This window comes from Typopeltis vanoorti, chromosome 25, assembly GCF_054136105.1.
Source record: "Typopeltis vanoorti isolate ZY-2024b chromosome 25, IOZ_Tvanoo_1.0, whole genome shotgun sequence".
Lineage (NCBI taxonomy): Eukaryota > Metazoa > Arthropoda > Arachnida > Uropygi > Thelyphonidae > Typopeltis > Typopeltis vanoorti.
The window spans coordinates 80,366,468-80,387,263 of NC_143573.1; the positions used below are offsets into that span (position 1 = coordinate 80,366,468).

Genomic DNA, 20,796 nt, shown 5'->3' on the forward strand with positions numbered 1-20,796 from the left:
CACAAGATAAATCAATGCACTTCTTGTTTACACGAATGCAAAGGCTGAACTGAACTCGAACAGGAAGAATAGCTGTTATCGGGTGTTGGTGAATGCTACCCTGTCACCCAAAACGTGGCTTGTCATATTTTACGTATTATTACCTAGACCAATGATTCCATCATTGGTCTACGTAATAGCTAATCTAGGCCATTATTTTGTGTGGAGAGATACTTTTTTGAGTTTCTTAGAGTAGAGTTTACATTTTTTCTTAGCATATCTTGTCTGTGCATTGTACTGTCTTTCAATAATGATAGCTGTCATTACTTAGATGATGCATTATTGCCATTTATGGACTACATGCACATGGGTATCCTGCAAGATTTTGAACCATGTGGTCCTTTTGCAGCATGTTCGCATCTGTCGGCAATTAATTGTAGCAGGGAAGAGACTAAGGAGTACATAAAATGCAGCATATCATAAGATTGGCTGACAACTTGTGTTTCTGGATAAAAGCAGATTTTTTTCAGCCCAGGATTTCCTGGAAATTCCCAGGTAAATTTGAAGCATATTTCTGGGATACCATGAATTTATATATTTAGAACTGCTTTTTAGAACAACATATCACAGATCGACTACATTTTGACTAGAAGAAAACATCTTAAGGCAGTAACAAATTGTAAGGTAATCCCAACAGATCAAGTGGACAGCACCATTGGCTGCCGTGCGCAGACTTTAAAATAAAGTTGAAGATAAGAACTTTTGGAAGCCATGAGAGGAAGAAAATTAAGTGGTTTCGCATAAAAGAAGAGTGTGAGGAACCGTTTTAGGGAGAAGGTGTTAGAGAGGATTTCGGATGGACTAGAAAGTGTACAAGATTGGTGGAGACATAATTCAAAAGCAATTCTAAGCTGTGGAACTGAGGTGCTTGGTGAAACATCTGGAAAGATTAGAGAGCAGGAGGGTTGGTGGTGGAATAATAATGTACAAGAAGCAGTGACGTGACGGCTAAGAGGAAGGCAAAGCAGAAGTCGGACGAGTCAAGTGGAAGAGGACAGAGAGAAAAGCAAGAAAGCCAAGAGAGTTGTTGCACAGGCGAAGGCCATGGCGTATCAAGACCTTTATGATCAATTAGAAACAAAGGAAGGACAGAGAAAGATTTATCGATTGGCAAAATGTAGAAATAAGGCATCAAAGGACATTGTACGTGTGAGGCAGATCAAAGACTCTGGACAAAGGTATTAAGGAGGGATGTGGATATAAGAAACAGATGAAGAATATACTTTGAAGAGCTGAAGAAAATGCAGAAATGAAGAAAATGCAAGGACTCGCAGAGAAGATGGTGAGCCTTATGAGGGGATGGTGCAGAACATTAGTAGAGAGGAAGTATAGGAGGCCATAAAGAGGATGAAGAATGGAAAATAAGTGGGCCCTGACAGGATCCCAGTGGAGGCATGGAAGGCACTGGGGGAAGAGGGAATTGACCTGCTGTGGACCTGGCATGTTAATAAAAGTTTGTCAACAGGAAAATATACCTGAATTATGGAGGGAAAGTACTCTAGTCCCCATTTACAAGAGTAAAGGGGATGCACAAGACTCTAAGAATTACAGAGGAATAAAGTTGATGTCCTACACAATGAAAATCCTAGAGAGGGTTCTTGATGGAAGACTTAGGAAGGAGGTGGAGATTGCAAAGGAGCAATTTGGCTTCATGCCTGGTCGATTGATGACATTTTATTTTTGGGTTAAGACAGATAATGGAAAAGTTTCGAGAGAAGCAACAGGAGCTATGTCTGGTATTTATTGATCTGGAGAAAGCGTATGATAGAGTGCCAAGGCGAGATGTCTGAAGGATAAGAAGGTACCAGAGAATTATGTCACACTGGTGCAGGAGATGTACAGAAATATGAAGACAAGAGTTCGGACCTGCCTGGAAGAGAAAGTTTTCCAGTGACAGTTGGCTTGCATCAAGTCTGTTCCTGTTTAATATTGTGATGGAGCAGGTGAGAGAAGATGCGCCTTGGACTATGCTATATGCAGATGACATCGTTCTGTGTGCAGAATCAAGACAAGAAGTGGCAGCCAAACTGGAAAGTTGGAGAGAAGTACTGGAAGAGAGAGGTATGAGACTGAGCAGAAGTAAAACAGAGTATATGTGTTGCAAAGTAGATGGCAGCCAGGAGACAGATCTGGAGCTGGAAGAAAATGTCATCAGGAAAGTCAGTGACTTTAGATAATTAGGTTCAACAATGAAAGGATGGTGAGGCTGAGAAGGAAGTGGAATGCCGGAACTGGAGAGAGATGGCTGGAGTACTATGCAATAAGAGGGTGCCGATCAATCTAAAAGGCAAAATCTACAGGACAGTAGTGAGACCAGCTACGACGTATGCTATGGAAATTGTGGCCCTGAGGAAAAATAACATCAGCAGGATGGATGTAGCGGAGATGAGAATGCTTAGGTGGATGGGCTGTGTGACCAGAAAGGATCATCTGAGAAATGACTATGTAAGGGGAACAGTGAAAGTTACGAATTTAGGAGCAAAGATACAGAAGGCAAGGTTGAAATGGTTTGGTCATGTCATGAGGTGGGAGGAAGAGTATGTAAGAAGAAAGGTCATGCATATGGATGTGCAGGGGAGGAGGAAGTGTGGACAGCCAAAGAAGAGATGGTGGAGGAGGACTTGAGAAAGAACTTGGATGTGGTTACAGCCCAAGAGGTTGTGGAGGAGACTCACTACTAACAGCGAGCCTCCTTAAGTGGGAAAAGCTGAAGAAGAACTGATTTTAGTTTATACTTGAGCTGTCTTAATCAGTTGCTGTTTAAAACAGTTCCTGCAAAATACTTATTAAACACAAGTATTTTGCAGGAATTCGTGTGTAGAGGCTTAAGTGCTGTGAGGACATGTTGGAGACTTAATGGATTTTTTTACAACAGTCAAAAAGAATTAAAATAGAATTTAATACTTCCTATATTTCGTCCTAGTCACTAGGACATCTACGGGGATTACAAAAACAATTAACGTAACATGCGCACACAAATCTTGCAATACTGAGCCCAACCACGTGGGTGACACTAAAGTCCTATCTAGGTGGAGCGCCTTCTAAGGGTGGTGGTAGGTGGCCTGGAATGCAAGGCGGGATCTCTGGTGATGAGTGTTTCCCAAATCTTTGGAAGCTTAATGCAACCGTACTTAAGATTTGGTTGGTTTCTGAGAGCTGCTGCTGCTTCTAAGAAAAGTCTCTCTTTCTTGAATTTGCTGTGGTGGAGCATGGTGGTTTTCTTCCATGATACTCTGTGGGTGGTGTCCAAAACATGGTCAGCCAAGCTTGAATGGGCATAGTTGTGTTTACAGATGTAAGACTTGTGTTCCTCCAGGTGGATGGATACTGATCTGCCTGTCTGTCCAAAGTACTCCAGCTTACAGGAACGGGGTACTTTGTAAACTCCAGGCAGCGAGAGAGGAGGGAACTGATCTTTCGCAGAACGGATAAGGGTAGCAAGTTTGCGGTAGGGCTTATATGCTGTGTATAGGTTGTACTTTTTTAGTATCTTGGCTATTTTTTCAGATGTGCCACGGAGGTAGGGTATGGTGATGGCATTTTTAAAATCTTGTTGAGAAGGACGGGGAATGGGGGAGGAACTGATTATTTTTTTGATACTGTGTTCGCTGTAGCCATTGGAGAGGAAAGTGTTGTGTATGTGGTTAAGCTTGGTATTAGGGGCAGTTCCACTGGAACAAAGATTGTGGGCTCTCTTAGTAAGAGTTTTGATGATGCCATATTGTTGTGAGGGGTGGTGGTGGGAGAGTTTGTGAATGTATCTGCCTGTGTGTGTGGGTTTTCTGTATATAGTAAAGACAAGTGTATCATTAGGGAGGCGTGTGACTAAGGTGTCTAGGAAGGGTAAACAGTTGTTCTTTTCCTTTTCCATAGTAAACTGGATTCTTGGATGTAGGCTATTAAGATGACTGAGGAAGGAGTCTAACGTGTCTGGGCCATGAGGCCAAATAGAGAACACATCATCTACATATCTTAGCCAGATAGAAGGTTTGAGTGGGGCTGAATCTATGGCTCGTTTTTTGAAATCTTCCATATAGAAATTGGCAAAGGGGGGGGGTGAGAGGGGGAACCCATGGCAGTTCCTTCTATCTGCTTGTAGATTTTGTTCTTCCAAGAGAAATACCCAGAGTTAATGGCAAAGGAAAAGAGATCTAAGATGTCAAATGGAAAAACGTTTTCTAAGAGAGATAAGATGTCAGTTAAGGGAATATTGGTAAACAAAGAGGAGATATCAAAGCTTACCAATATGCCTGCATTATTCAAGGTTAAATTTTCTGCGAGGGCTTTAAAGTGGGTCGAGTTTTTTATATAGGAAGTGGACCTTCCGGTTAGAGGGGTCAGAGAGTTGGACAGTCTGTAGCAAGGTGCATTGGTGGCATGTACTATAGGTCTGAGTGGGGAATTGGGTTTGTGGATTTTTGGTAAACCGTATATTCCGGGGCGACGGGGGCAGAACGGTTCAAGTTTTTTCGTGACGTCAGGTGGCCAGGAAGTTACTTTTTTAAGTAAGATTTTTAATTTCTTAACTTGTGCTTTTGTGGGGTCGTGTTCTAGTGGGATGTAGGTAGCGCGATTGCGGAGGATAATGTTCATTTTACGATTGTATTCACTGGTATTAAGAACGACTGTGGCATTGCCCTTATCCGCTCTGGTGATGACGATACTTTTTTCTTTGCGTAGTTTCAGGAGAGCCATGTGTTGGGCATACGATAAGTTGCTTTTTGGAGGCGAAGAATGAGTGAGGATGTTGGCTACGTCAAGTCTGATGTTGTTGGCTATCTCTGACGGTAAGCGACCGATCCCCGTTCGATGTTAACCATAACATCGAGCACCGGTACTTCCTTCGGAGCGACGGCAAAATTACGGCCGAGGCAAAGGGTGCTGACGGCATCGTCGTTGAGCCTTTTGGAAGAGAGGTTTACTACTGTCTGGAGCAGTTGAATTTGTGGATGTGGTTTATCTTTAACCAGGTTGCTATATTTCTTGATGCGTTTATTTTTTATTTTCTGAAAATAAATATTTTTTGAAAATCTTGTATCCCGACATCTTTTTAGATGTCGGGATACAAGAGTGATACCGAACTGCGTTAAAATGAAGATCAATTTCCATTCCAAAAAAAAAAGCACTTGGTATATATAACCGTGCCAGCCTGGCATTGCTATGCAAGCAAATCACCTCTACTCGTGCCACCCTCTCAGTGATGAACGCTGCCATTGGCTCCTTACATTCAGAGCTCTCCACCGTTCTTAACCCTGAACTTTGGTCGATTTTCTTTGGCATTTCAGAAACCTCCGCACAGAGAGAACTTCAAAAAATAAAAAATAAACAGGTCAAGAAATATAGCAACCTGGTTAAAGATAAACCACAACCACAAATTCAACCGCTCCAGACAGTAGTAAACCTCTCTTCCAAAAGGCTCAACGACGATGCATTTATAAAAAAAACCTCTTATGCCATCATATTTGATCTGAAATATTCAACTTTATCCCATATAGAAAATTAATTAAAATTTAAACATTTTTATATTCTTAAAAACAAACAGTCAATACTTTTTATCACTTGACCAAATTCTCAACTTGGTGATAAATGGGCTACAGAAAAGGTGTTCTGATTCAGTAGAACTTGGCAGAATGGTTTTTGGTGAATCCACCAAACACGTAATGTGTGAAGCTTTATTATCTGATTCGAACAACTGCAGTTTTTGTTTGAATCTTTGCTTAAACTCTGAGCCTAACCTAAAAAAAATGAATTCATGTATTTGATAATGCATATATATCTTCTCTGTCATGTGTTCAGTAGTTCCTTGACTGTGCTTATCTTCTGATTGTAAAGGTCTAGATGATGATTCATCTTCCTTACGAATGTTGCCTTTTGCAGATTCAAATCAAGATCTTTTATTTCAAATTGGCAGTCCAAGATTAGAAGCATAATTTCTATGTTTTTCCCCCAGTGTTTTAAGTAATGAATTAGCTCAAACAAAGTGTTTTTTTCTTGTTAATCTTCTGTACTACAATGTAGAAAGTATTTTACCTTGGGTATAATAAATATTAAAGATACCAAGCTGTTTTAAACCTGCAAGTATTGCAAGTCTAGCTGACCTTGCACTACGTGCAAGGTCAGCTAGACTTGCAATACTTGCAGGCGCAAACTTGACTTATTTGTCTGTTTGCTTACTTGGGAAATGGAGTAAAACCAGGTTTAAAATAGCTTGGTATCTTTAACATTTGTACTACAATATTTTTCATATTCTGGGGAAACCTTGAACTTTTGTTGATTTATCAATTATGAAAGCAAATATACTCATAAGCATAAGGGTGCTTCAAGGCTGTGTAGTTTATCTGCTCTAATTTTTACTTGATATAGGTTTTACAAAAATTCATTAAGGGCATCAAATTCTATATTAGTTCAAGGTTGCTCTTCTTTAATATCAATCAATGCTTTGAAAATTGTTGATCTGATTTCTGAAAATCATTTGTGCATTGCCAGTGAACTGTTCTAGCGAGTTTTTAAATCTAAAATTACCATCTTTTCACAACCATGCTTTGTTTTCATATAATTTTGTAAAATTTTATTTGCAAGAGGTAACTTTCTGAATAATCTTGCAGCTTTTTCTGATATTTTTGATAGTTTCATTAATCATCATCATTAGCCATTTTCTGTCCTCTGCTGAATGAAGACCCCCCCCCCCCCTCCCCCAAAAGTCCTTCATCCTTTCTATGCCACTGAGTTTCTGATATCTCTAATCTCATCCTGTCACCATTTGTGATACCATTCTGATATCAACTTTGTTCATTTTTGAATGTTACTTCTTGTAATATGACCTGCCCATTACCATTTTAGATCTTTTAATGACTTAGAATGTTGCTCACTTTAGTCTGAGCTCTGACATAAGTTATTTTGCTTTCTGTCTATAATGGTAATACCAAATCATCTATCCATTTTTCCCTGGGTAATCCTTTGGTAATTTTTTTTAGTTACAACTAATTTTTTTAGTTAGTTGCAACTGATACAACAAAAAATATATTCAACGGTATACAACTGGATATTTTTCTTTCAAGGCAGATTGGGATGTTTCCTTTGAGTGCCTCACGGTGTTTTCCAAAGGCTATCCAACCAATTTTGACTACATATTATTTCTTCTTTACAGTCCTCCTCTACTGAGATCTTTTGTCCTAGGTAAATATAGGATGTTACTATATCAGTTTCTTGGTGTTCCATTTGCACTGGCTTTTTGTTAATGTATTTATTACGCATTATTTTTGTTTTGTCTTTGTTTATATTTAATCCTTTTTACTTTCTGAATTCATTTCAAAGATCATTTTCTAAAAGAACAATATCATCAGAAAATTGTAGGTGATTTTAGTTCTTTCCCATTTACCATAATTCCTCTATTTTCCCAGTCCAATTTAAAAAAACCTTTTACATTTTTAAAGGTTTTTAAAAATTTCTTCTAAAGCTGCTGTAGATAATTTAGGTGAAATGCATCTCCTTTTCTAACTAATTTTATATCTTACTGATTTTAAAGGTGCAGATATATATTCAGGCTTGTTGGCTGAGTGGTTAGCATATCTGCTCTCCAGCAAAAAAGGTTGCTGGTTCGAATCCCACCATGGGCATGGATGCTTGTGATTGTCTGTGAAAATACTGGTGGTAATGGGTACTAGATTGCACTGGTGTAGTTGTAGTTCATTGTAGTTGGTGGATTCAGTGGTGGAGACTGAGTTGTAGAGCAGATATCCTCCCTCAATGAGTCTTTTGGATTTTCTGGAGGTGTCATGTAATAATAATAGTATATGAATAAGTATATCAATGTAAATTTTTAAGGGCTTCTAAAATAGCTAATGTTGAGATTGAACCAAAGCGCTTTTTTAAAATCGTTGAATGCCAGAACTAAGTTTTTGGTATTCATTTATGTGATCATATATATGTTGATCATTGATGCTGTAATTTGTTCTGAATTTATTCTTGAGGTTGGCAGAGATCTAATCTGTTTTGTATTCTATTGCTAATGATTTTTGCAAATTTTATACATGTGGAAAGGCTTATGTTTTTCATATATGTTGATTAATTTTAATGGAATAGATGAGAAAACTTGCTGATAAGAAAATAACTATTTATTAACTTATTGCTAATATTTCGCTATTCTAACCAGCATCTTCTGATCACAAACAGTTTTTCACATGATGCGAGAGAACTACAATCTGGTATAGCAATCTGTAGTTTGAACAATTGTAATGTACAACACAGACTAAATTACGTGCAAATTAGGTGGTCCTAATTAGGCCATCTATATTAAGAGAAAAAAAAAAAAAGAGAAAGCTAGTATGAATTTGGTCTTAAGTTGACTGTCTCCCAAACCTTTTGGCAAATTTATACAGCCATATTTGTTGAGGTTTGGGGTATGTTTCAAGGCTTCTGTTGATTCTGGAACAACCTCTCTGACTTATAGAAGCTTCTGTATAGCACTTTTGTTTTTTTCCCAATTGATCCTGTGTGTAGGGGTATCTAAAGCATGGTCTGCTAGACCTGACTTGCTATAGCGATAGTGCTGGATGTATTTTTTTATGTTTACTGATGCAGATGTCCACAGTTCTTCCTGTATGTCCGTAGTAAGCTCGATCACACGAACAGGGCACTTTGTAATGTGATACAGGAGAGATTCTGTGCTTTGAACAAATGAGTTTCCAGTTTCATATATGGTGTGTAGTTGATATTTGTTAAACACTCTAGATATCTTTTCAGATGTGCCTTTTAATGTATGGGAGATGGTGACAGTTTTGTTGTAGTCTTCTGGGGTAGACAGTGGGAGCGGGGAGCATTTAGTATTTTGTCTGTCTTATGGGGGATTATAGCCATTGACCAAGAAGTGTGATGTTAGAGTTCAGCAGCAAGAGCACTGTCATTGGAACAAATTGCTCTAACTGTGTGGGTTAGTGTTTTTAGGATATCATATTGTTCAGATGGGTGATGCTGTGATTGTTTGTGTAAATATCTCCTTTTATGTGTTGGTTTTCTATAAACTGAGAATGATAGGGAATAATCTTTTAGGGAGACAGTTGAGTATGTGATTGTGTGTAATATGCCCAAGCGAGTAGGAAAGACCACGAATCAGAATGGAATAGTTAGTATAAGGCATCAAAATAGGGATGGGACAAATCTTCTTCTGCAATTCATGTATACAAATGCCAGAAGTATTAGGAACAAGAGGGAAGAATTTTTGGCCTTGGTTGGCACTTCCAGACCACAGGTTATTGGCATTAGTGAAACATGGCTGACTGAAGATGATATAGCTAGTGGGATTGAATGTGAGGGGTATGGTGTGTTCAGGAGTGACAGGGAGAATAAAATGGGGGGGGGGAGGAGTGTTATTGGTGATAGCTGATGAGCTATAGCCAAGAAGAATAGAAGTGGAACCGGCCCTCCTTCACTGTCATTCACTTCACTTCACTCTTCACTGTCATACTGCGGCAACAGACTCGCCATCCTAAATCTCTCACTCTTTTCTTTTGCTACCTCAAGCAATTCCTTCACATCCTCACTCATAGCCTTTTTGTTTCCTTTCAAATCATTTGTACCCACTATCACTATCTATTCCTTCACCCTCTGTTTTTGCATTCTAATTGACTCGCTGATTTACGTTCTAATTTATATTCTTTACGGTCGCACCGGGTTGGTACGATTTTGTTAAACTCCCAACTAACACACCTCTTACTAAGGAATCCCCATACAACACACTCACTTTCATACCCTTATTTTTTCTATCATATTTTTGCCGATTATTAGTCAGTACGCTAGTTAGATTTTTGCCAATGCTCCAATTACTGATTTATTCTACGGATTGTTCCGCGTAATAGTGCTATTTCACTCATTGCATCAATGTCATAATTTTTATTCCCTGATGATTCATTCAATCATTCTGTATGCTTAACTCCATTCTCTCTTTCAACTCCACTCTCACAGCTATCAGGTACTACCTCGGAAATAACATCATTCATACCTCGAATATCGCTGTTATCTAGATTCTCACTTTCGACAACGATATTACTTCGATTATTATTTCAACCTGAAACACTCTTTAAATCCTCACATTCTTTACACTTTTTGCACACATTCACTCCACAAAGTTTATTTGTGGAACTGTTTATACTAACGAGAATAGGATGTAAGGGTGTACTTTGCTTGTGAATTTTAGGTGCTCCATATATCCTGGGTGTTTTAACGTGGAAGGGCTTGAATTTGTGACTGTTCAATAATTTGCACACTTTACTCTTTTGCGTGCTGGTGGGATCCCTATCTATGATCTGGTATGTTGACTGATCTTGTAGAAGTGTATGCATTTTACTTTCATATTCTGTTGAATCCATCGCCACAGTTACGTTCCGTTTGTCTGCTTTGGTTATGATAATGTGGTTATTATTGTGTAGCTCGTTTAGAGCAATGATTTCTTTGTGGGATATTATTTTTGGGAGGCTTAGAATTGATTAGGATGTTGGCCACATCTAAACAAATGCTATTGGCTGTTGTTGGAGGCAGGTTGTATATTCCCCATTCAATGTAAGCCATTATTTTGGCTTTTGGAACTTGCTTGAGAGTAAAGGCAAAATTGTGTCCCTGACTTAACACACTAGTTACTTCTTTGGTTAAGGTTAATGTTGATACATTCATTACAACGTGATCTTGTTGTAATTGCAGTTGTTGCGTCAGAAATGCTGTCCAGGATATCCCACAATTCCAGGTTTTAAATATTAATTATTTTGTCACCTAGAGCATTGATGAATGAATTTATTTTAGATAGCTCCATGCGAGTTGTGTTTATCTGTTCTTAGCACCATAATAGTGCTAAATTCGCCCACATGTGCTGTGCTTTGGCCGAGTGAAACTTATTCTTAATTTTTGCACAGTTTGTTGTTAAATTGGTGTCTCAGCACCTTTTTAAGAAGGCTGACCTATTCAGTTGCCATGCCAATTTCAGCTTCAGGCAATCAGGTCTAGCAGACCATGCTTTAGATACCCTTACACACAGAATCGATTGGAAAAAAACAAACGTGCTACACAGAAGCTTTTCTAAACCAGGGAGGTTGTTCCTGGAATCAACAGAAGCCTTGAAACATACTCCAAACCTCTTGGCTGTATAAATTTATTAATACCGGCTTTGTTTTTTTTTAACGTAGATGGTGCCTAATTAGGACTTCAGTCTTTGTGTTGTATGTTACAATTGTTCAAACTAATCTCATAGCTGTACCAGATTGTAGTTATTTTGGGCAGTGTGACAATGTTTTTTTTTGATCTGAAGATGCTGGATAGATTACCACTGAAATATCAGTAATAAGTGTTTTGTATATTGTTGAAGGGAAACTGACGGGGCAGTAATTTTTAATATCTTCTATGTATCCCTTTTTAAAAACTGTAATAAGGATAGCATTGTTCCATCTCTTTGGTATTCTCTTCTTTCTGTCATTTATACACACATACATCATCATGCCTAACATGATGTATGTATAAATTTTACTTAAATGACTGGCATACTTTTTCAGGACTTGCATTGGTTACTCATTTTCACCTGGTGTCTTTCTATTACTCATGCTACCCATTTCATATTGAACTTCAGTCATTAATATCTGTAATTATTTTAATGATGCTTTCTTCATCTACATTGACAGTTGGATTTATTTTATCCATTTCAGTTAACTCCTGAATTCTAGTTGCTGTGTTCAAATCTTTGCCTAGCTCATCTTCATCTGACTCATTTTATGATGATGTTTCTACCTAAATCACCTATTTTTTTTTTTTTTTTTCTTATTAAAGGATCTGTTATATTCTCTTGTCAAGAATGTCACACACAGCATAATTTATAATATGCTTGTAACATAAGTGATGCGTACAATTCACAAATTTTCCAGATTTAATCAATACACTGCTGCCATCTGTAATGCATGCAGCAATGTGCTTCTGAATAGAGTTCAAATTCTTCTTTATTAGAGTATTCTGTATTTACAGCCCTTTGTGCAGAAAATATCCAATAATTCTCACCATTTCTACAGATGAAACTTATGGTAATAAACAAAAAAACAGCAACAAAACAATTTAAAAGTATCAACAGGATGCATTAAAAATGCCAAGACTTATAATTATTTAGGAGTAATGATTACAGAAGGTGGAACAACAGTTATGGGAATTAAACCAAGCAGGCAAAAGAAGCATTTTGGAATAATAAATTACTAATGACCTCTGGAATAAATAAACATTTTGAAATAAGAATAATAAAATTCTGTGCATGGTCCACATTGAATTATGGATGTGACATGGACATATACAAAATCCATTTGCTGGAGTTTGAGATGTGGTGCTGTAGGAGAGCACTGAAGATTTCTTGGAATGAGAAAAAAAGAAAAAACTAATGAAGGGATATTGAAGTTAATGGGAATGAAAACAGCACTCATGGAAGATCTTATAAAGAGAAAGTGCAGGATGCATTAAGAGGATTTAGCAGTGAAAACATCTGGAAATACTGGAGGGAAAATTAGAGGGAAGATCTCCTGGTAGACCAAGAACTCCAGCGTTGATGTAAAGAAATGGATGGGTAATGAGCTATGAGATCAGATGAATGGAAGAGGTATGGACACTGGCATACCATGATTTGCTAACCTCCAAACTGGAGAAGCTGCTTAAGAAGAATAAGATTAATTACATTACTAGTGTTATGGGAATTAAATAACAATCGTCATATTGCTCGTTTTATGAAGTTAACATTGTAATTGCATTTATAGTGAATCCATCAACAGCAATGTTTGCTTAGTTTCTTTATCCTCTTTGAAATGATAGTAATTTGTGTTTGCTTTGTCTTCAACCGCTTTGTGCTTCTAGATGTTATGGCCTGCCATTGCTGATTCAGTCACTATCTGTATGGAATGAACTACTTGTAGAATGGTGGAAAGTGATGAGAGTAAATAATATGAAAGATGAGTTTCCTGCAATTGCTATAGTAGATACAATGAGTCATGGTGTATTGAGATAGGATTTGTGGTATTACTAACTCACTGAGACTAATTATACAAGTCTTATTATCTAGCGATCACAGGCGACTCTTTTCAGCAATATGATATCTTTTTTTATAATAGTTTTAATGGAACATGCAGTAGATATTTAAATGACTTGTGGCTTATGCTATAATACATGATTACACATGCAATAGAAATTTTGTATTGGAGTTTTTTGAATAAAATTCTGTATAATTCATCTGCCGTTACGTGGACATAGTTGGGGAGACAGACCATTAATTACATTCAAAACATGAATCACAATAAAATCGCAGCTGAAGTATACAATATTACACTATTACAGTTCAAAGGAACAATTGTAGAAAGTTGCATAGATACAAAATAATTTAAAAAGAAATTTGTGAACAGTTAATAGTGATCACTTCCAAAAACTTGGATATTGGCAGGTAGTCTGATTGGCTAAGGTACGGATGATTTTGTAGCATTTCACATATTTCAAGGAAAAGATGATCAAATTTGAATTTCCTGGAATGAAGTTTTGTATGGTTTCAAAAACTTCTTTGGCTAGTGTCATTAGCATGAGAAACAAGACCAGACTTGTTGGATTCCAAAAATGGCATATTGTATTGATGTTCTTCAATTCTTATCAAGGCAGAATGGCCAGTCTGTCCAGAATAGCAAAGATGACATGAGCAGAGACTTCATAGACACCCGAGGAAAGAGGTGGTAATGTATTCTTTGTAGGTAGGTAGGTAGGAAGACAGTTTCTAAGCTGGTTTGAAGGAAGCATATAGATTGAATTTATGGAGAATCCTTGCTATTTGTTCTGAGATTCCTTTAAGTTAGCGCACTGAAATTCTTTTCAAATCAGATTATAGTCTGTAGAGGAATGATAATTATCAATAAATTTTTGAATGAAAGTTTTGTTGTATCCATTACATATGAGATTGCTTTTAATTTTATTCAGTTAATCTGACAAAAGGGAATCAGAAGAGCCAATTGTATGAACTCTATGTACAAGATTCTCGATAGGAAGCAAGACTCTTGCTGGAAACTAAGTGGGCTGAACGGAAATTTAAAGAAGCTTGTGTAATTTTGATTAACCACCCTAATCTTAACAATAATGGTGACATAAAAATTCAAAAAAATTAATTGGCACACATTTAGCCTGCTTAGTTTTTCAGCAAACCCTTACTTTAGGACTATAAGGAATTTTTCAGCTTTTACGGCCACTGTCCATACTTGTTTGTTGTAATTTATATGCATACTTATATAAGTAATTTTTTTGTGTGAACATGTTGCTCTCCAGCTTAATTTAATTTTGTAACCTAATAGATAAAAATAACAACAACAGGACTCTAGCTTGGATGTAGTAAATTAAATTTTTTTTCCCCCACCAGAGAGAGGTCAGGCCAGTAGTTTTAACGGTTGATCAGCAACTTCAGCATACCATTGTAGATTGTAGCGCTTGTTTCTTTGTATGTATGTGTATACTCCAGATGATGACCTTAATGTGAAGGTCGAAATGGTGAGTGTTTATTCTGGTTTATATTAATTAAACTAAAGTTTTACTCTACCATGGTAGTCGTTTCCATAATTTTCATGATGTATTCTGATCACCATGTAAGCATGAAGAAAAGGATATACAGGAAAGTGTTGAGCAAGACAATTTGTGATATTCTGTCAAACCATTATGAAACTGCAGAATTTTTAATGTTTGCCAACTGATTATCAAGGTTGATGAATTTTTATGGCATTACACTATATTTTGTTATTGAAAAACATGATGAATGATAAATAACACTTTTATTGCATGTCTGTCCCCTTTCCTTTAATTGACTGTAATGAAATCTATGTTATCTTGAGAACATATTCAAAGATTGAGATCCAGGTAATTTGTCAGTAACAAAGTGCATATGTAGAACATGCAAATTATTAATATTTTATTTCAAAATGAGTGCAAATGCTATGAAAAAATTAGCTTTCGATACTATTTACATGGTATTAATAAGTGATGCAGCATGCTGGATGAAAACTAGGATGAAAAAGTTGTTTCATTGTTAGGTTTTCCAAGTTATTTCTGGGTAGAGGGGAAATAAATAAATAAAAATGTCTTCAGTTCATGCTTTGTTTTTCATATCCTATAACGGTAGCTTTTGTGATATCCAAAACTCATCTTGATTATAAACTTTATTTTTTTTTCCCTTTCTGTTTATAAATTGCACTGCAATTTGTGAATGAAAAATTTGCAGTCTGTGCAGTATTATCAGTCCTGATAATTAATAAGTAGCTTAAGATAAATTCTTTTAAGATTAAAAGGGTATATCTTAAATTTTATGATACTGTGAAGTCCATTTAACATCTAATCCATATTTAATTTATCATGTTTTAATTTAAATCTTCTTTCAGATAAGATGGGAAAAGAACATTACATTAGGAGAACCTCCAGGATTTTTACACTCTTGGTGGTGGTAAGTTTGCATACTGCATTTATTCACTTCTATTTAAAATTCCTTTCTTTTAATTTTATTTAGAAGTAACTTTTTATTTGCTGCTGTTATCAGTCATAAATTGTATGCATAATTTCATGCAAATTATCTTTGGTATATTATCACTGATATAAGTATAAATAAATTGTTTAGTGTTATACTTATAGTTTATTTACAGTATAAATCAGTTCATCACAATTTGAAAAATTTACAAGGTTAAAAATTTTGTACTTGCTGTACCAGATAGATTGGTCACATGTGTAAGTCTGCATGAAGTATTGTGGTTAACTAAAATATCAATTGCATGTTGAATCCCAGACCCAGTTATAAGCTTTTGTTATGTTATGGCTAACTTTTACCTTTTATTACTATCGATGTTGAAGCTTGGGAGATGAATTTCATTGCCTGTTGCGAGACCTCTGTCTTGTTGGTAGTCATGAGATCTGAAATGGCTTGAAAAGATTGTTCAGTTTCTAGAGCAAGATTTCTGAATTAAGTAAAAAATTGGTAGTAGAGACCAAACAGAATTTTTGGTCTCTGTCATTTAAAATACTTAATTAAATTAAAATACTTTAAAGTATTTTAATTTTTTTTAATGTTCAACTTGTCATAATAAAGTATTTTAATGTGTTACACCTTTTCTCTACTTGTATATGGGGTATGACTTCTGCATTACTTCGACTTTGGTATCTCTTTGCATCTGAGATCTTGGTAAGGGTCAAATCCAAGTTTTGGTACTCTCTTGATCAAATTTATATCTCTTCTTCCCTTATAAATTGGGTAATTTAGATAAAACAATCCTGACATAATATGTGAGAGCATAATTTGGTTCTACTTAAATTATTCTGCATGGAGATCAGTTCTAGACTATGGATACTTTCACCAAATTTTTCATTGATCTTTTCAGCCAAACTCCAGACCCTCTGTTTAAACTGGAATAATGTTACCTGGAACTGGAATGCATGGTTAAAATTCACACAAGCAGTGAAACAGAACATAGTTGAATGGGAACTGAACAAGCTTTTTTAAAAGAAAGTTGAAAGAAGTATAAAGAGAAGCTGGTTCATAGTAAACTAACACAATGATATAGAATGCAGCAATATCATTAGACACATCAACATAGAACTGGAAAGACAGAAACTAGTGGAAGAAAGAATTTTAAAATAAGAATACAGCAGCACTTACCAGATAGACCTGCAGATGCATTCTTCAATGGGCAGTTCACCATATTCTGCAAAGAAAGGATTATCACCCAAATCTGGTAGATGGTGAAGAGATATTCATGACTCTTCAAAAACACTATAAATATTATTATTATTATTATTATTATTATTATTATTCATGCCTCCATTGAGTCAAGAGGACCTTCCTAGGAAACAGTCTATCATACCACTCATTGACCGTTCTTGCTCTCACCCCTCTATCAGGCAATGCATTCCACGATTCAACCACCCTCCACGCATAGAAACCACTCCTCACCATCTTGCTCACAGCTTCCTTTCGTAACTTCCAGGGATTTCCACTTGTCATTGCTCCTTCCTGCTGTTTCACCAAGTGGAAGAACACCCCAGTGTCAACCCTGTAACTGCCTCTCAACAGCTTAAGTCTCAATCATATCACCTCTCCTTTTATCCACCAAACTGCAGTCCACATTCCCTCAGCCAATCTCCATAACTAACATTGTACAGTCCTGAAACCATCTTTGTTATCCACCATCTCTGTACCCTTTCCACAGTTAATTTATTCACTTCAAATCCTGGGGACTAAATTTTGAGAACAATAGTCTAAATGTGGTCTGATCATAGTCTTATACAACGGAATAATAACTCTTTTATCTCTACAGGTCAGCGTCCTTCTCAGTATTGCAGCAATCCTCTTGGTTAACTTCACCACCTTTGCAATGTGCTTCTTGAATTTCAGTTTTCTGTCAGTCATCACCTTTAGATCTCTTGTCTCCCCTACTTCCTCCAGTACAGCTCCTCCAGTCGAGTGTGCAGCCTCCGGTATATATAAGTGTTTGAAGACTATAGTATTGTGAGGAATTATTACTCTCGGAACATTGATGGCTTTCCAGTTCATGTCCACAATGTACTCGACAGACCCATTACAACTACTGATGCTAACCTAGTCTATAGTGAATGTCAGACGAGAAAATCCCCAGAACTTGATGGGCTAGGGATAAAACTTCATTGTGAGGCCTGAGATTAGTTACTGTTTAATTCTTTTCTCTCTACAGGATACATATCAAGTGAATTTGTATTAAGCCTTACCATTCTCATTCCAAAACATAATAGAGATCTTACCTTAGAGAAATGGGCCTCCAGCCATTGATTATATAATATTGACTATAAGATATTTTTCCACATTATCAATAAAGGCTCAAAGTGGGAAAGATACATAATTAAAGGACACAGGTGTATGAAGTTCCAGGTCGAGCAGTAGAATATAATCTATTTATGCTACTCTATCTGCTCCACCTAGTTGATATGAAAAAAGCAACCAATGGCTCTATCAGTGGACCTTGCTCAAGCATTTGATAATGTCTGACATTCATTTCTGTTCCACATTCTCCAGCAAATTGATGTGGACAAAAGACTGCTAACCATTATTAAAGGATCCTATGCCAATTCACTTTTGTGCCTCCTAGTTTAATGGGTCCAATGGGTCAGACCTGGTTAATATTCAAAAAAGAGTCAAGCAGGGTTGCCATCTTAGTCCATTGCTCTTTACATTTGTTCTTGAACCTTTCTTGCAGGAAGTTGACAATGTATATGCTGTGCAAGGGATGTTTCCTGAACTTGAAGGAAAATAAGGTATTAGCATATGCCGATGATGTGGTAGACTCTTTGAGGAATAATGGTTCTTTATACTTCTTTTTTTTTTTTTTTATATTTTGGAAAAAATTCCACAGAATCGTTGGAATGGCATCTAGTATTGACAAGATAAAATTAAGTTTTTGGGAAGTAGGATCTTGGGACTAACCCATAAGTGAGAACCTCTCGATATACTTTTTCCCTTCACGCCAATATTACCATTTCAAGAACTAATTTCAAAAACAGCAAGAAACCTAAGACTGCAAAATTAAGCCACTTTCCTTTTTTTTCTTGTTGCGAGGGAAGTTGTGGTGTGTAAAGAAGGCTCCTGTTTCAGATAAGTTTTTGGAAATAATTAATGGTAAATAGGTGTGCTTTCATGAGTGAGAGTTGCTGTAAAAGATGTGCACTTAGTGTTATTAGTGTGTGGTATTTTTTGTTTATTCATTGAAATTAGAGCTTAGTATAGTAACTGGTGAAGGAAAGATGGCAGTGGCTTTGTCCATGCAGGAATTTAATTTAGATTTCAGTCGTTTCATGAAGTATGAGATATGCTACCTGTACTGGTTAGATTATATAGATAAATTGTGGATATGAGTAGGATGAGTGCTTGTCTGCAAAAAGAGCAACAAAAAAATGGTAATTTTTTTTTTAAAAAAAAAAGAGAACAATCGAATTTATTGTTAAGTTTCTCAGATTGGAACTTAACAATAAATGGTAAGAAGGACAAAAGTGATGTAAACGTAGCAGAAGTTAAAAAAACAAAGTGCAGTTAAAGATAAGGTGGCGAGCGATGTTGTCTGCAAACAAGCGTGTATGGCTAGCAACAAAACTGAGAGAGTTTACTCTGTTTTGTTGCCAACAAAAAATGTAATTCAAGATTTGCAAGTTGAGTTGGTTAAGATGAGACAAGAGATGAAATAGATGCAGAATGAAGTTAAGAGAATTAGAGATATGTATAGAAGAGTGAAAATGATGGAAACAAATAATTCTGGTATATGAAAAACACACGAGAGACATTGTATGGTGATTAAATTATTAAAGGTGTATTGGACGAGAGGGTGCACAAAGTTTGTTTTACTGGAGATGAGAATGAGTATAGTGATTGAGGCATTGGATATGAGAAGTGAGTGAAAGAGTTGGTAGTTGTAATAGTGACAAATGACTTGATTGCGAATAAAGAACACATTAGATTGATATCAGGAGGTTTGTTGAGATGGATAGAAGATAATAGTGTAATTGGAAAGGTAGTAAGCATGTTACCCAGGTATGACAGTGGTGAGATGAGGCAGAAAGCAAGGATTATTAATTCTATGTTAGTGGAAATGTGTGAGGAGAAAGGAGTGCAGTTTAATGTGTGGAATGAGTTTGAAGGATGAAGTGAACTATATAAAAGTGATGGACTGCATTTGAATGGTTTTGGTGTAAGTCACTTGGAGAGACTGCTGCTGGAAGGTAGGGAAGTGAGTGTAGATAATGAATCCTATCAAGTGGGAAGTGATGTCATGTTAGAGGTTTAATGGAATATTAACAGCACTGAGAAAGGATTAAAACTAATTTTAATACTTGCAATATTTCGTCTCCGTCACCAAGACATCTTCAGGGATTACAAAAACTTTTTGTAACAACAGACAAATACAATACAAAGTGAAACTAAAGTCCTATCTAGGTGGTGCGCCCTCTATGGGCATTTGCAGGTGGCCTGGGATGTAAAGAGGGATCTCTGATAATTAAAGTTTCCCAAATTTTGGGAAGTTTAATGCAACTGTATTCGTTTAAATTAGGTTGATTCCTTAGTGCAGATGCAGATTCAAAGAATAGTCTTTCTTTTTTGAATTTACTATGGTGGAGCATAGTTTTTTTTTTCCAGGAGATCCTGGGGGATGTATCCAAAACATGGTCTGCAAAGTCAGACTGACCATAATTGTGTTTGCAGATGTAAGAACTGTGTTCTTCTAACCAGATGGATACTGACCTGCCTGTTTGTCCGAAGTAGGCAAGTTTACAGGAACAAGGTATTCTTTATACACCAGGCACTGAAAGAGGAGGGAGCTGGTCTTTAGTGGAGCGGATAAGGGTAGCAAGTTTACGGTGGGACTTAAAAGCTGTATGGAGGTTGTACTTTTATAATTATTACATGGAAAATTTTGAAAAATGAGCCATTGACTCTTCCCCCTTTAAAACCTTCTATTTGGCTAAGATATGTAGATGATGTGTTCTCTATTTGGCCTCATGGCCCAGACACATTAGATTCCTTCATCAGTCACCTCAATAGTCTGTATCCAATTTACGATGGAAAAGGAAAATAACAATAGTTTACCCTTTCTTAGACACCTTAGTAACACTCCTTCCTAATGGTAACCTTTCTTTCTTTGTATATATAGAAAACTTACTCATACAGGCAGATACATTCACAAACTTTCCCACCACCCTTCCCAGAAATATGGCATTATTAAA

The 20,796-nt window shown here is 36.6% G+C and overlaps 1 protein-coding gene across 8 annotated transcripts in view; it reads left to right on the plus strand.

The window, feature by feature from the left end:
* LOC150092876 (single-stranded DNA-binding protein 3-like) overlaps nucleotides 1-20,796 on the plus strand; it is an 846,537-nt gene that overhangs the window by 29,930 nt on the left and 795,811 nt on the right. For 7 of the 8 annotated variants that reach the window (XR_016550498.1, XM_090414347.1, XM_090414349.1 and 4 more), the window contains one exon: nucleotides 15,447-15,508. Coding sequence is in view for 7 of the 8 variants with exons in the window: in XM_090414347.1 (XP_090270473.1) it covers nucleotides 15,447-15,508 (62 nt within the window). In the remaining variant the exon portion in view is untranslated. Of the gene's footprint in view, nucleotides 1-14,437; nucleotides 14,566-15,446; nucleotides 15,509-20,796 lie in introns of all 8 variants that reach the window. The other variant, XM_090414352.1, reaches the window with a different exon arrangement.